Source organism: Oenanthe melanoleuca, chromosome 3 (assembly GCF_029582105.1).
Source record: "Oenanthe melanoleuca isolate GR-GAL-2019-014 chromosome 3, OMel1.0, whole genome shotgun sequence".
Taxonomy (NCBI): Eukaryota; Metazoa; Chordata; class Aves; order Passeriformes; family Muscicapidae; genus Oenanthe; species Oenanthe melanoleuca.
Window position 1 is genome coordinate 50,770,197 of NC_079336.1, and position 13,230 is coordinate 50,783,426.

The following is a 13,230-nucleotide window of genomic DNA, read 5'->3' on the forward strand; positions in this document are numbered from 1 at the left end:
GAAGGAAATCATGGTAGTAACATCATACCTTTAAAAATCCAGCAGATGACAACATCAGATTCAGTAGTAAAGTAAAAAAAAAAAAAAGAGAAAAAAAAATCAGTAAAATACAAAAGACATTTCTTTTATTCAGATACTGCCAAAACAAATGGGGCTGTTTTGAGCTGCTAAAAGAGAGGTTTTTTAAAAAATGCTCAATATGTATTTAAAGCACCCACAAGAGATGTGGCAGCCACTTTTGTACACAAGCCATATTAACCAGCAGTATGCAAAACATTGTATGCTGCATATGCATGGAATCAAAGTACTCAGAGTGATATTCTCAATACTTAAATTGTAACTAATTTTAATGAGGACGAACATTTATCTTGAATAAATTAATGTGAGACAATATCAAGAAATCCTAAATTAATTTGCATTAGTGAAAATTAATCATTCAGTAGAATTTTAATAGACAAGTCTGAAGACACTGTCTGCTTGAAAAGACTTTTGCTGTAAAGTATACTAAGGCAATTTTTGGAGATTTTGCTTTTTTTAACTCCTCAATAGAACTAAAAATAGGGTATGTGCAGGCTTTCTAAACATATTCCCTTTCTCCACGCTGCTGGTTTCTGGATCTGCCACTCTGACCAAGCTGCTGTTGACTCTGGAAACCCCAGGCATACCAACAGTGTGTTTACACTTCCATTCTTGATAGTTTTCCCTGAAATTCCAGTCACTGCCAGAGGGTTATGCACCTATTCTAGGTGGATAGGGATGGCATAGACACTAATCCTTCAGATCCTGTCTACCGTTTGTGCCTGTATTTTCAGCAAACTGCTGAATAGAATAGCTTTAGTGTGATTCTAGATATTAGCAGGACAAGGGGTTATGGAGATGCCAATGCTACATAACATACATGCCTTGTGAGAGGAATGGCTTTGCCTTCCAGGCCAAATTACATGTTGTGCAATGGTACTACTTGTGCTTTGTTCATCATGTGAAAAGTGGCAGAATCTGTCCATTTCCAGTTTTGAGCCTTAACCTGAAGCACATAAGACTGGCTAAAGAAATTAATGTCAACCTTAGACAATCCTTTATTACCCTTTCCTTCTCAAAAAAAGGCCCCAAAACCAAAACCCAAAGGAAGCAGCCCTGCAGCTGTTTCAGTAAGGGATGTTCCTTTTGCATATGCCCTACAGAGGTTGAGGAAATAACCGGAATTTCAGGTGCAATAGGAATGAAGGATTAGACTTGGCATCGTTCTCTGAATTCACTAATAAATATGTACAGAAGAGCTTTGTCCCTTCAAAGGGTCATAAGACATTAGCTGGTTTGACTTCTTATTTAGGACAAGTAAGCAGTTTAGTTTTGCAGGGGATTATTATAGTTAAATTACAGCCTTGTATGCTCTTCATGAGTCAAGAAGGACATTTTCCTGAGCAGCTTTCTCTAACAGTTGTGGTCAATCTTGATGTGCAAAGGACACAGCTTCCTACTTCCTTCCAGTTAATTTCAGAATTATATTCCTTCAGATGTCTCTGAAAACAAACAAAAGAAAATGACAGGGTGAAATGGGAAATTTCATATTTGGATTTAAAAATTGCACAGGGAGTACAGGTGAATGAGCTCTTGAGTCAAATTAATGGATCTAAGTTAGGGCTTGTCTGTACCATAAAATGGTTTGTCAGTACAATTACACAGCAATTTGAAGACTACAACAAAAATAAAGCTAATATATGACTCCAACACAGCTATGCCAGCAACTTTGCTTAAGCATGTGAAATCCTTACCAGTAAATTTTTCTTTTACTTGTATAGGTTATGCAGTTTAGGGAAATATTTAACCTACACCAGGCAAAATAGCTCATTTTGCCAGTATAAACTGTGACTCCATCAAAAAGTTTTCCTAGTGCATCTCCCATGTGATTACAACCATGGTGCCTCCTGTGTCATATTCTGGTCTGGCAGACATCGTAGAAGAGCTACCATCCTCTTGGGGAGAGGCTTTCCAAAGGATGTACCCTGTGACTGATGCAACAGAGCTGCAGGCCTGGAGGGAAGCTAGATAATAATTTAATTAATATTTAATGGCAATATGCCAGTGTGCCAGACTTCACCAATGAGTTGTGTTCCCAGCACTGCCAACTATAAAAACATGTTTGAATCTGCCCTGTGGGGGAGTGGTAGGGCTTGTTTGGATAGGAAGAACATCTAGAACATCTAGAAAATCATGGTGGTCTTCCCTGCCCTAAGGATCTCTGAACATACAGCTGCTTTGAGACAGGTTCTTTGAAGTTCTGCCTGAGTCAAAGTTAAGATTTGCAGCTCTTAGGGCAGCACACTGCTTATTTGCCACCTCTTGACTCTTGTGACTTCTTTTTCTGTAGTCACCATTGATTGCAACCTCGAAAAAAGCTTCACTTCTCATATCAAAGAAAAGTGAAAACAGCAGGCATCTGAAAAATTATCTAACCATGAAAATTAACAAGGTAGATGATGCTCTCAAACCTGCATTGAATGTTACTTAGGAAGGGGACTTTCAAAACTGCCAACACACAGCTAGAGCCATGGATTTGGGTTCCTCACTCCAATATACCCAAGGCTCAAAATCTGCCTCAACCTTTCACCCAGAGGCTTTTCTATGAAAGAAACAGCTCACTCAGAGAGTCACTGGCATGACATGTCCAGAGAAATGTCCTAAAAAACAGTACAAAAGGATTAATGAAGATGCAGTGGGGTCAGAAAGGGTGATTTTCATTTGTAGCACTGTCTCTGGATTTCAAATATGAAGTAACCTGCATCTCAGCATAACCAAGGTAAAAAATAATAAAAAAAAAATTGCATCTTAATCTGTTTCATACAATTAGTTAAAAAAATTGGTACAAATTGAAAATTAAAAAACTATTTCGTTCAAACAAAACCACCTCAACTGTTGAGTTCATGAGAACAGGAAAACACAGCTGTGTAGATTTTTAATGCCGTATTGCATTTCTCTCTTTTCAACTTTTTTTTTTTTTTTTTTTTTTTTTTTTTTTTTTTTTTTTTTTTTCTGTCCTATTTAATAAGCACAGAAGCTTAGTCAGCTGGGACCATTCCTTTTCTGGCACTTGTGTGCAGTCAAGTCCAGAAAGCAACCTCCTGAAGCAGCCTGAAAACATACTCATTTTCAGCTCTCCAGGTGGCTGGACCGTGTTGTTTCTGCCCTTTTCCAACCATGAGTTAGCTACATGCAGCTATCAGCACTGGAGACAGACTCTGTTCTAGTTTTGCTGCTGAATTTTTTGTAATTGTTGCTGTTCCTGCATGCCTCCATCTCATTTTTGGTGTCAGGGACATAGAAGGAGACATTACAGCAACACCAGAGTTATTCCAGTTCTATCTTCCCATTTTCTCACACTGAGAAAAGCCACTGTTGATATTTATAATACCATCCAAAAGACTGTCAAGCTGAGGGCTTTCCTCATTAAAAAAGGAGAAGCAGCTCATGGCAGTAAAAGGAGAGAAACTTGTCATGCTGCAAAGAAAGACACACATTTTAAATGCTTCCAGGGTGATGTGGGTTTTTTCTTACTTTCTCTTGAATCTTTAATGAAAGGTTAAAGTATGTTAATGATGGTTGTTGCTATAGCAAGCTCAGGCATCTGTAGTGAAGTCCCTTGCTTAATTGCTTATTGTTCTGGAGTGATGAGGTCATGTTAACATCACTGACCCTCTGGGCACATTTATTCTATCAAAATTAACATAGTAATGACCTGAGGCAACTCTCTGTTCTTTCTTTCTCCCTCCTGCTTAGCTTTTTGCTAGTATCACCCTGGCATGCTTCTGCCCTGATCATGGAAAGACTGATGAAACACTGCAAACAACATATACTGGGTTTCTTTTAAGGTAGTCCTGACTACTGAGGCTTACTTCTGTATTTCATTAAAAATATTTTTCCTCCTAACAATTCTATTTACAAGTAATTTAGATCAATAGACTTAATTTTGATCAATTATATATATCAAATAATTAAAAGTAGATATTAATAAATGGCATAAATATCCTAAGGAAAGGAGGCACTGTGGGTGGAAAATGGTTAACTGATTAATTCTTCAAGAACTATCACAATCAGATATTAGATATTTGACATAGGTGAGACAACATATTTTTGTTCATTATTATCCTGTATATGAGCCTAAATCAGCTAATTTGGTTATCTGGCTACATATTTTATAAGATTTTTGCCTGTATCAAAGGCTAATTGCATATGCCCACATCAAACCCATATTTCCCAAAATGCTCACAAGTACAAGTGTGGAATCTCTATAGAAATTTTATGTGCTAGAAGAAAGCCATAGTGTAGATTTCTGATGGCTGGAGGAGCCACATGCTCCTTGGCTAACTAATTATTTCAGAAAGTGGATATATCTGTCAGCCACTAAGGACAAAAATTTATGGGATTGCTTTATAAACCAAAGACTATCCAAAGGGAGTGATCTCCCTCAAGGCAGCAAGGTCCTTTTCTTTCATGTTTTGCTAGTAACCTCAAAGAGGACAACTAATAAAGTGAAACCTTGCTTCCATTAACAGGGAATTTAAAGGGGATGGTGGATAAAGACTTAGATGAACTGATGCCACAACAGTAAGTGGTATAAACAGATGCTGATCCTCTAGGCTGGCATTGCTTCTTGAAAATATGCTTTCCCCTTAATGCCTATGATCAGAAGGGATATTTTAGTCAGAAGAGAGCTTAATTCTCTCTATCTGTTCTCTCTTCTCTATATCTATAGCATGTGGACTGTGTTATGTGAAACTTCCTACTTAGTTTCATTTTTAGTCTTTTCTGTTCCTTTGGAGTCTCTGTGTGTGTGAGCAGAAGACATGGCCACACACTGCCCTGGACATCATGTTTCTGAGAGTTTTGAGCATTGCAGAAAAAAGCCCACCTTATTTCCTATTCATTATGTTGCATAAATACAGTATGAATGTTGCACATAATTTAAAAATAAATACAAAGTACATTTTGAAATTAAATACTTCATAATAAAATATTTTTTAAATCTCTTAAACACAATATTTCCAATTTTTCCTGTGTTTTCAAGGGTTTTTTGTCACAAAAGAAGCAATTCAGCCAAAACAAGTGAAATTCATAGAAGGTTCAGCTATGAGTGAAAGGAACTGGGGCCACAGTTTCACTCACATCTAGAAAAATTCTCATTTGTGTTTAGCTGGAAATGACACCTGGACATTTTTAGAAACAAAGGCACTCTTCACTGGCACTTAAAGTCTCTGCAGACTGCCAGAGCAGAACCTTGCAGATTTAATGAAAACACAGATAATGCCTGAAAGCTTTTAAAGCATCAAAACAGTCAAGCACAACAAGGCATCCACTTCCAGAGAGAGGAAAAGGGCTGCATTCAGAGTGCTATAACTCCAGAGCAGATTGGCACAAACCAGAAAAAGGCCTGTGAGCTGCTATCCCCAGAGCAATGACAGGCACTCCTTTGCAAAGGTGACATGGCTGAGAGGTCACAGGTGGCAGCTGAGAGGAGCCTTTCCTGCCTGACTCACATTTGCAGAGGAAGTTCCCAGGGGAAAACTTCTCTTGTTTTGGAAGGTGAAGGTTACCAGCCAGACTGAAAAATCACTCTGCCTGCACTTGTTTGCATCCACAGCTTACACTCACCTTCTGCCTTTGGAGAGTGTATGCTCATTTCTAATGCTGGTGTCATGAAATACTTTTCTTATATTTTCAATGATGTTTTCATCAATATAGCTGTAGTCATGTTCTTCTTCCTCTGTCTCTTCTGCCTCATAGTTTCTTGCTAGGCCTGAAAAAATACCAAAAAATAACTCTAAGGAAATGGAAGACTCTGCCCTTGGCCTGGAGAAGAAAAATGGTGCAATTCCAAAAGACAACCATAAAAGCAAAGAAAACAATGTTCTCTTCACTTTTATATTTTTCAGAGATCCTAAATGACTTGCTCAAATTCCTGAACAGTATCTGTGACAGAACAAGAATGAAAATGGGCTGAGCACTTTATAAGAGGGTCTTCACTCAAAAATTCCTATTTCAGTATTTGCATAGGCTTGTACCTCTAAGTTTACCAATCCCCCCTATCTATGCATGAATATCTTTAAGTTTTATTGAAATGTTTAGCTGGTGTCATCACTGACAGCTTAAAAGCAGGCAGATAAAACTATCTGACCATACCAAGAGAAGAGCAGTCCACCTGCCGTGAGTTACCTGTTCCATCCTTACCACAGATGTGCTTCCATGTGCTTTTGTGTTTCATTGCCTGACAAGAGGAGCCCTGCAGGTGGGGAACCACAGTGCTAACTTGGGATTTCCTAGAGCCAGAACCCCCCAGCTGCCTCTTATTTAGAAGCTGATACAACAGAGATACAGAGTAGAGAATGGCATGAGGTTAAAATGAAAGGTTTTGAAGTGCATTTCTTTACATCCACCTAGACTGGCCTGAAGCAGCACTAAGGACAAACCTTTCAGAAAGCAGCAGTGCTTTCCCACAAGATCAGAGACCCCCATTGGAGGCTCCTTAGCAGCTCCAGTGCTGTGGTGGGCTTTACTCTGCATCTGGGTGCTGTAACATCTTCACTCTACAGCTCACAGGGGCTCAGGCTGCTGCCAGGAGGCCCCAGGGTCTCCTCCCCTGCTTGGGTGCTCCACCACTTCCCTGAGGCTAGAGGAAGCTCTGCAAGACACGGGGGACCACTTATGGAGCTAAACTCCATAAGGATAGGTCCATGAGTGCCCCCTCTCCCCTCTCAGCCACCCCATCCCTTAGCCCAGGCTGTGGTGGGCAAGAGCCAGGTGCCAATAGGACCAGCTGGAGTTGAGATGACGCTGGTGATATCATCACAGATCCCCTGTCAAGAGCAAATCACCCTTAGGGTTTACCAGGAAGTCTCACAGGTTATGGAACTGAGAGGATACTGAGATTTTAAAGCCAAACCTTTCACCTGAAATTGCAAATCAGTGTGAAACACTGTTGTGGATACAGCTGTTCCTGCTTGATAAATTTTCTAGGACACGACCTGAAACAACCTACCTTAGTGCACTATCTGACCTCCCAGCAAACCATGTTTGTCAAACAGGTTCTTCTTTATGAGACCAAATTTCTCAAATAAGAATCCTCCCAGTCTTACACTTTCAATCACTGTGTGCCCTTTCAACAAGAGAATAAATCTATGATTTCTCAGCAGTCTCCAAATCCCAGCTGTGTGTCTCCTGAGACTCTCCATAACTGAGGTGTCTCTCCCTGAAAACTGGGCAATAGTAATTTCTTTTTGAAGATGTGATCCTTTCCTTTGCAGGTTTTCTAAGGTTGGAAATAAATACAAGGTTTATCACAGACCTATATAGCCATAAGTCCCCCACTACTGAATTGGCAGAGTATTTCCAGATCTAGGCATCAAAAGGAAAAAACAAAACAAAACAACAAACCAAAAGAGAACCCCAAACATATGATTAGAAATACATGGAAGTTCTCACATGTGGCCACTGTCTTGTTAATAAACATTTCCTGGTTTGTAGCTCATTTGCAATTTGGCTGTGCTTCAGATCAGTAAAAGCAAACTAATGAATAAAACAGGCACTGAAAGAATAAGCTAATCCCTGTGATCCAGCAGGGGAAATATTGTTTGTGCACTTAGACTTGCTAATAGGGATATAAGGTGCAGATTGCTCATGGATGGCATAGCCAGGCTTTCTTCTTTCCCAAACACATGTAAACAGATTCATACACTTCTGAGCAAGACAGCTCAAGGAGAAAGATGATGTCATCAGGCCAGACTAAATTACAGTTATCCCCAGTCCCAAACCTGTTCTGAGTTCCTTTTGAAATGTATATATTTACACTTCAATAAAGCATTAAGCACTAAATGAGACAAACTGAACAATCCCAGGGGGGTTCTGAACATTTAAATCAATGACATTTTCTTCCCTGTTTGGGAAAAAATCTATTAGCCTCAACACTGAATTACTGAATCAGATAGGCCATCTCGATCTGCCAAGAAAACAAGGCTTATGTCATCATACTCTCCATCCATCCATCAATTTCTTCAGTACTTTTACAAGTTCATTTCTGCCAAATCCAGTCAGATTTGAAAAGGGGACAGAAGTCTCACCGTGGTTACAAAAGCTAGAGTTGAATTAGTTCCTCTATTGAAAGAGAAGCATGCAGAACACAGCTGTTACCCACTTCATTTGGCAGCAGACAGCAGGATAAATCAGTGTGTGCATATTGGCTGGTCACTCAACACACACATAGCTCCAGACCTGCTCTTTTCTTTTGATAGGAGCACTACAAGGAGAGTTTTGGTTATTATCAGGAAAGACAGAGAGGAACAGTAGGGGACAACAGTCCTGAATACTTATTAAACCAAATTTCATTAATTCTGCTCTTCCTGGAACAATTTGTATAATTATATTTGCCTTTATAGTGGAGGGCTAGTGCTCTGCAGACTAAAAATTTCCATTAATTTCACTTGTATCCTCGAGTGAGTAGGATATACTGGCTTTTTCTCAGAATACACTTGCTATTTTTCACAAATTTCAAGGTCAGAAATTGTTATCATGAGTCTCCATTTTGCCCTTGTTCAAAAGGAAATGGCCCAACTCATCAAGACCCTTGCTTGAATGAAACAAGTGCTAGAGGCCCCAATTCATGTACATGTACAACTCTGCACACCTAACTGCCTCTAGCTGTGTGACCATGACACAGTTTTATAGCTGTAGTAAATACTTCAGATCAGTTTTATCACTGCATAAATTAACACTCAGCAACACAGCATTTATTGTTTATTTGTGCCTAACTTGAAAAAAAGTAGTTGTGAAATATTCTGCATAATAATATTATGAACTAAACATGGTGGAACCACATCCTCATTTCTGCACATCACTTAAGTGAAAATGCACAGAACTGAAGATATATGCACAAGCCAAGAATTTTTATGAACAGCATTTTATTTGCTGTGGGCCTGGTTCTGATGCTCCTCAGTGCTAATGAGAACAAATTCCTTGGGGAGTGCTGCTGAAGGCTGATCAGTGATAGAAGAATCAGAGCCCATAAAACTAATGGACTGTTCCTTGAGCTGATATCCATCAACAATTACTTCATGTGATGATGTAGCATATCCTTAAAAACTGTTAAGTGCCACATCAAAATATTTCACATAAGCTGTAGGGTTGCATTTAATGTATGGGTAATATTTATCTCCCCCTGTAATCTCCTAAAGCAATGTTTGGAAAAGATTAGTCTTGATTTCATTTAGAAAATCTTCAATTGCCTGAAGAAGAAAATTATTGTCTTATTTCACTGGCCTTTTACTTTTAAATTTTTTCTTTGTCAGTTTTTTTTTCTAGTCTTGCTGGTTTTATTGAACTTTTTGAGACCTAGTTTCTACTGTTTCACTACTGCCTCATATAAAATAAATCCCCAGTGTAGCAACAATCTTGCAGATCAGAAATGGTTGCCACAAGTTTTAAACAATCTCATATTTCTTGCCTCATAAGTTCCTGCAAGAGGATGCAGAGCAGGGCTCAGGGCACCACCAGAGAGGTTCAAGTCTCTGCACAGGGCTGGGGGAGCAGAGCCAGGCAGCACTGCCAGAGTGGGAAAGGGCACTGACATGAAAAGCTCTTTGGTTTAACTGCAGAGAACAGTCACACGTCCTCCTTGCAACCACCTAAACTCCTGCCTGAAATCTCTGAATATTGCTGCAATTAAAATCAGTCACATCTAATAAACCAGTGAAATCAGGAAGATTCAGAGCCTGTGCTTTCTCCACTCTGCTGTAAAACAGTTAGACCCTGGTTAAGGGCAAAACTGATTGAAAACATTTCAATACAATTTACAAAAGTGTACTCACATCCTATGAAATGATATGATCTCCATATTCTAAGTAATTTTCTTGACTTTTTTTAAACTTATCTCAGAAGATGTGTCAGCCAAGATAAATTTTGTGTTTATAGATAAAAACATCTCTTTTTTTAAAAGAAAATTACAAGACAATGGGAGTCAAAGAATCTAATATAAGTTTTTCCCTAGTCAAGGACCAAGCTGAGTGGGGAAGCCAGAGGGAGTAGTCACACACACATACAGGAAACAATTCCTAATTCATGTTGCTTATTCCCATGCACCTAGTTCAGAACACTAATACAAAATCTCTGTGATGTCATAAAAAAAGAGCAGCTTTTCTTTTTTCCCAAAGTAATTCAGATTTCTACATTTTGCTTTAAGTTTTGGGGATTATTATGTTTACTTATTTTAATATTTGTTTTAGAGCACAGTTCCATAGTCAAATATATTGTCTTAATTAATGGGAGAGCAAGCTACAGAGGCAGAAATTTCTTAAACCACCTTTGAAAATTTGGTAGACATATGTGCATCCTAAAGCACAAAAAGAAGGCCCAATCCTCTTTTTCTTTCTCCAGCCCACTAGCTTCCTAAATCAAGTGCCTAAAGACAGAATATATAAATACCTTCCCAAAAATATCCTGACATCAGTGAACAAAATCAGCATAAACAGTTTTGTTGCAGACTGTAACTATTCCAGAAACCTATGCCATGAACAAGATGATGTAATGTTATAGAAGCTCCACTCAGAGGAAATTTCAAGGATAAAGAAAAACTGATGCAGCAGATTTCTAATGCGAGTTATTATCCTGCAGATATTGCTACAATTTTTAATTACTTCCAACTCAATCAAATATAAGTAAATAAGATAATATCTTTAGTGGCTTATTCAGGTTTAATTGCAACAGAGGAAAAAGATTCCATTTCTTAGAAACAAGGATAACAAGTCCTATCTTCATTAACATGAACTCTGTAAAAAATGACAATAGAGGCATTAAAACAGAGTAAAAAACATGTTGTTTTTCTTTTTGGAACTTTCTGGCCTTTGGTAAGAAATCACAATTGTCTCTGTAACTAGGGGAGTTTTGGAAAAAAACAGATTCAACATCCTTATTAGGAATTTGAAACAGGTTGATGCTTTGGAGGGCGGCTTAACACTCATCAGTAGAAGTTTAAAAATTAGTCAGTGAATGGTGCATTTCCTCCCACTCAAAACCCACAGGAGTGTGTCTGTGTTATTAGTCTTGACATATTTTCTAATCCATTATCTTTTGAATTAGCAGAACAGAGTACACCCTCTGGAACAGGCAAGCTTGCTGCACGCAGCAGTGGACTCATGGGGATTCCTTGGCTGGCCAGGAAGAGCTGTTCTATAATCTAATCCACTCTCCTGTATAATTCTGCAGTTATCTTTTAATCAAGGCAAATAATTTTGGACTATGCTAACATACAACTTTCAGAAAAAACTATCTTTGATTTGGATATGTTAGAGTACAATCCATCACTGTTCTTTGGACTGGGTTACATCTGCCTAGCTCAAACTCACACTATACTCCAATTTGGACAGAGTTGGTAAAGGGATACACTCCAAGACAATTAAAAAAGAAGCAATTTCCTAGTCTTGCAAAAGAAGTATCATTGTGATACTACTTTGTGATTTTCTGTGTGCACACTGGGAGAGGTATCAGGAGTTTTTTGGAATCCTCAGTAACAAAAACTATCCTTGAGTTCCATGAGTAGCCTAAGCCAAAAGAGTGAATAGGTTGAGCATCAAATTAACTAATTGCAATTTTCATGAGAAATGAGGCAGGAGACCTGTGGCTGATGAGCTTTTGAATCAGATACATGGCTAAGAACTCAGATAGATGGGAAGAATTAGTGTTGTAAATCTTTGGAGTACCAGAGTCACACAAGCCTTCAGCACTCCTAACACAATTTTTTTTCTCTGACACTTTTGGTCATACACCCAAAGCTATCTGCAAAGCACAGGTCTCCAACCATAAATTAGTGGAAATACATAGGAGAAAATAAGGCTGACTGATAGCTAAAGTTAAAAAAAAAAAATGTCTACTAGAAGCAGGAGCAGTTAAGTCATCAGTCTACCATGACTACTGATATGTGGGTCTCAACCACAACAAAAGTGAACTCTGCTTTCTCAGAAGGGATGTCACAGCAAATATTAGGATCTTGATGGAATGAGGGCCAAAGGAAATAGATCAAGAACAATCAAGAAAATACATTTTAAAACTTGAAAAAGGCCCTAGAAAAAGCACTCTTCTCAGTTAGATTGTTTCAGAATTAAGAACGAGTGAAGAATTGGCTGAGAAAAACAAGGCTGTGCTAGAGACTGAAAAATCACAATAAAAATCAAGTGCTTTTCGAGATTCTGGAAAAGGTTTATCAATGACATTTAAATAAGGTCTAATGGAGTGGACAAAAGACTAATGCTATTATCTCTGAATGAATAAAGAGATAAGGCAGACAGACTTCAAGCAGGGCAGATGGGACAGTCGGCAATATTGCATTGTTTCACCAAGGTGCTGAAATTTGTTCAGTAGAAGGTCCAAACCTGGAACTACTGCAAGAAATCCAACTTTGTGTTCTGCCCTCCAGAACCACAAACTGCATGAGCTAACAAGCAGCATAAAGGAGAGGGAAGGAATTTTGCTGGTACCATGGGTAACAGAGGCAGCCCTCTGCCTAGGGATAGCTGAAGAGCCTCCAAGAGTTTCTGGGCCAGGATTTAATGGAAAGACCAATATGAGGAATGTTGTGGGTGCCTGCTATAGACCCAGTGATTCATTAGTGGAACAGCTGATGGGAACAAGTTTCCTTAGTAAGTTTGCAGTGGGAGGAACAGCTGAGATGGTTGTGCTGCCATTCGAAGGGACTGAACAGGCTGGAGAACTGGGCAGAGAGGATTTTCATGAAGTTCAGTGAAAGAAAAATGCAAAGCCCTGTACCCAGGGAATAACTCCATGCCCCAACACAGGCTGGGTAAGAATGACTGGAAAGCAGCTTTGCCAAGGGAAACATTGGGGTCCTGGAAGACAAGCTCATCATGCTCCAGCAATGTGTCCTTGTGGCAAAGTGTTGCCAGCAGAGATCCTTGTCCCCCTGATCAACACTGGTGAGAGCACACCTGGAGTGTTGGGTCCAGATCTGGGCTCCCCTTACAAGAGGGACATGGATGTACTGAAGCAAGTCCAGCAGAGGGTCATGAAGGCAATCAAGTGCCTGAAGCATCTGAAATAGAAGGGCAGGCTGAGAGGGCTGAGGCTGTTCAGCGTGGTGGTGTCAGTACCTAATGGGAAGATAGGAAGAAGATGGAGACAGACACTTCTCAGTGGTGCCCAGTTACAAAAGCAACACAAGCAGTAACAAATACCCTC

At 39.2% G+C, this 13,230-nt stretch overlaps 1 protein-coding gene across 3 annotated transcripts in view; it reads right to left on the reverse strand.

Annotated features, from left to right (window-relative positions):
* Positions 1-362: 362 nt before the first annotated feature.
* Positions 363-13,230, reverse strand: part of THEMIS (thymocyte selection associated) — a 76,100-nt gene continuing 63,232 nt past the window's right edge. Inside the window, exons 6-7 of one of the 3 annotated variants that reach the window (XM_056488277.1) lie at positions 5,647-5,791; positions 363-1,520 (exon numbers count right to left, since the gene is read on the reverse strand). In XM_056488277.1, the coding sequence (XP_056344252.1) occupies positions 1,511-1,520; positions 5,647-5,791 (155 nt within the window). In that variant the 3' untranslated portion in view covers positions 363-1,510. Of the gene's footprint in view, positions 1,521-5,642; positions 5,792-13,230 lie in introns of those variants that run through there. The other 2 variants (XM_056488278.1, XM_056488280.1) reach the window with 2 other exon arrangements.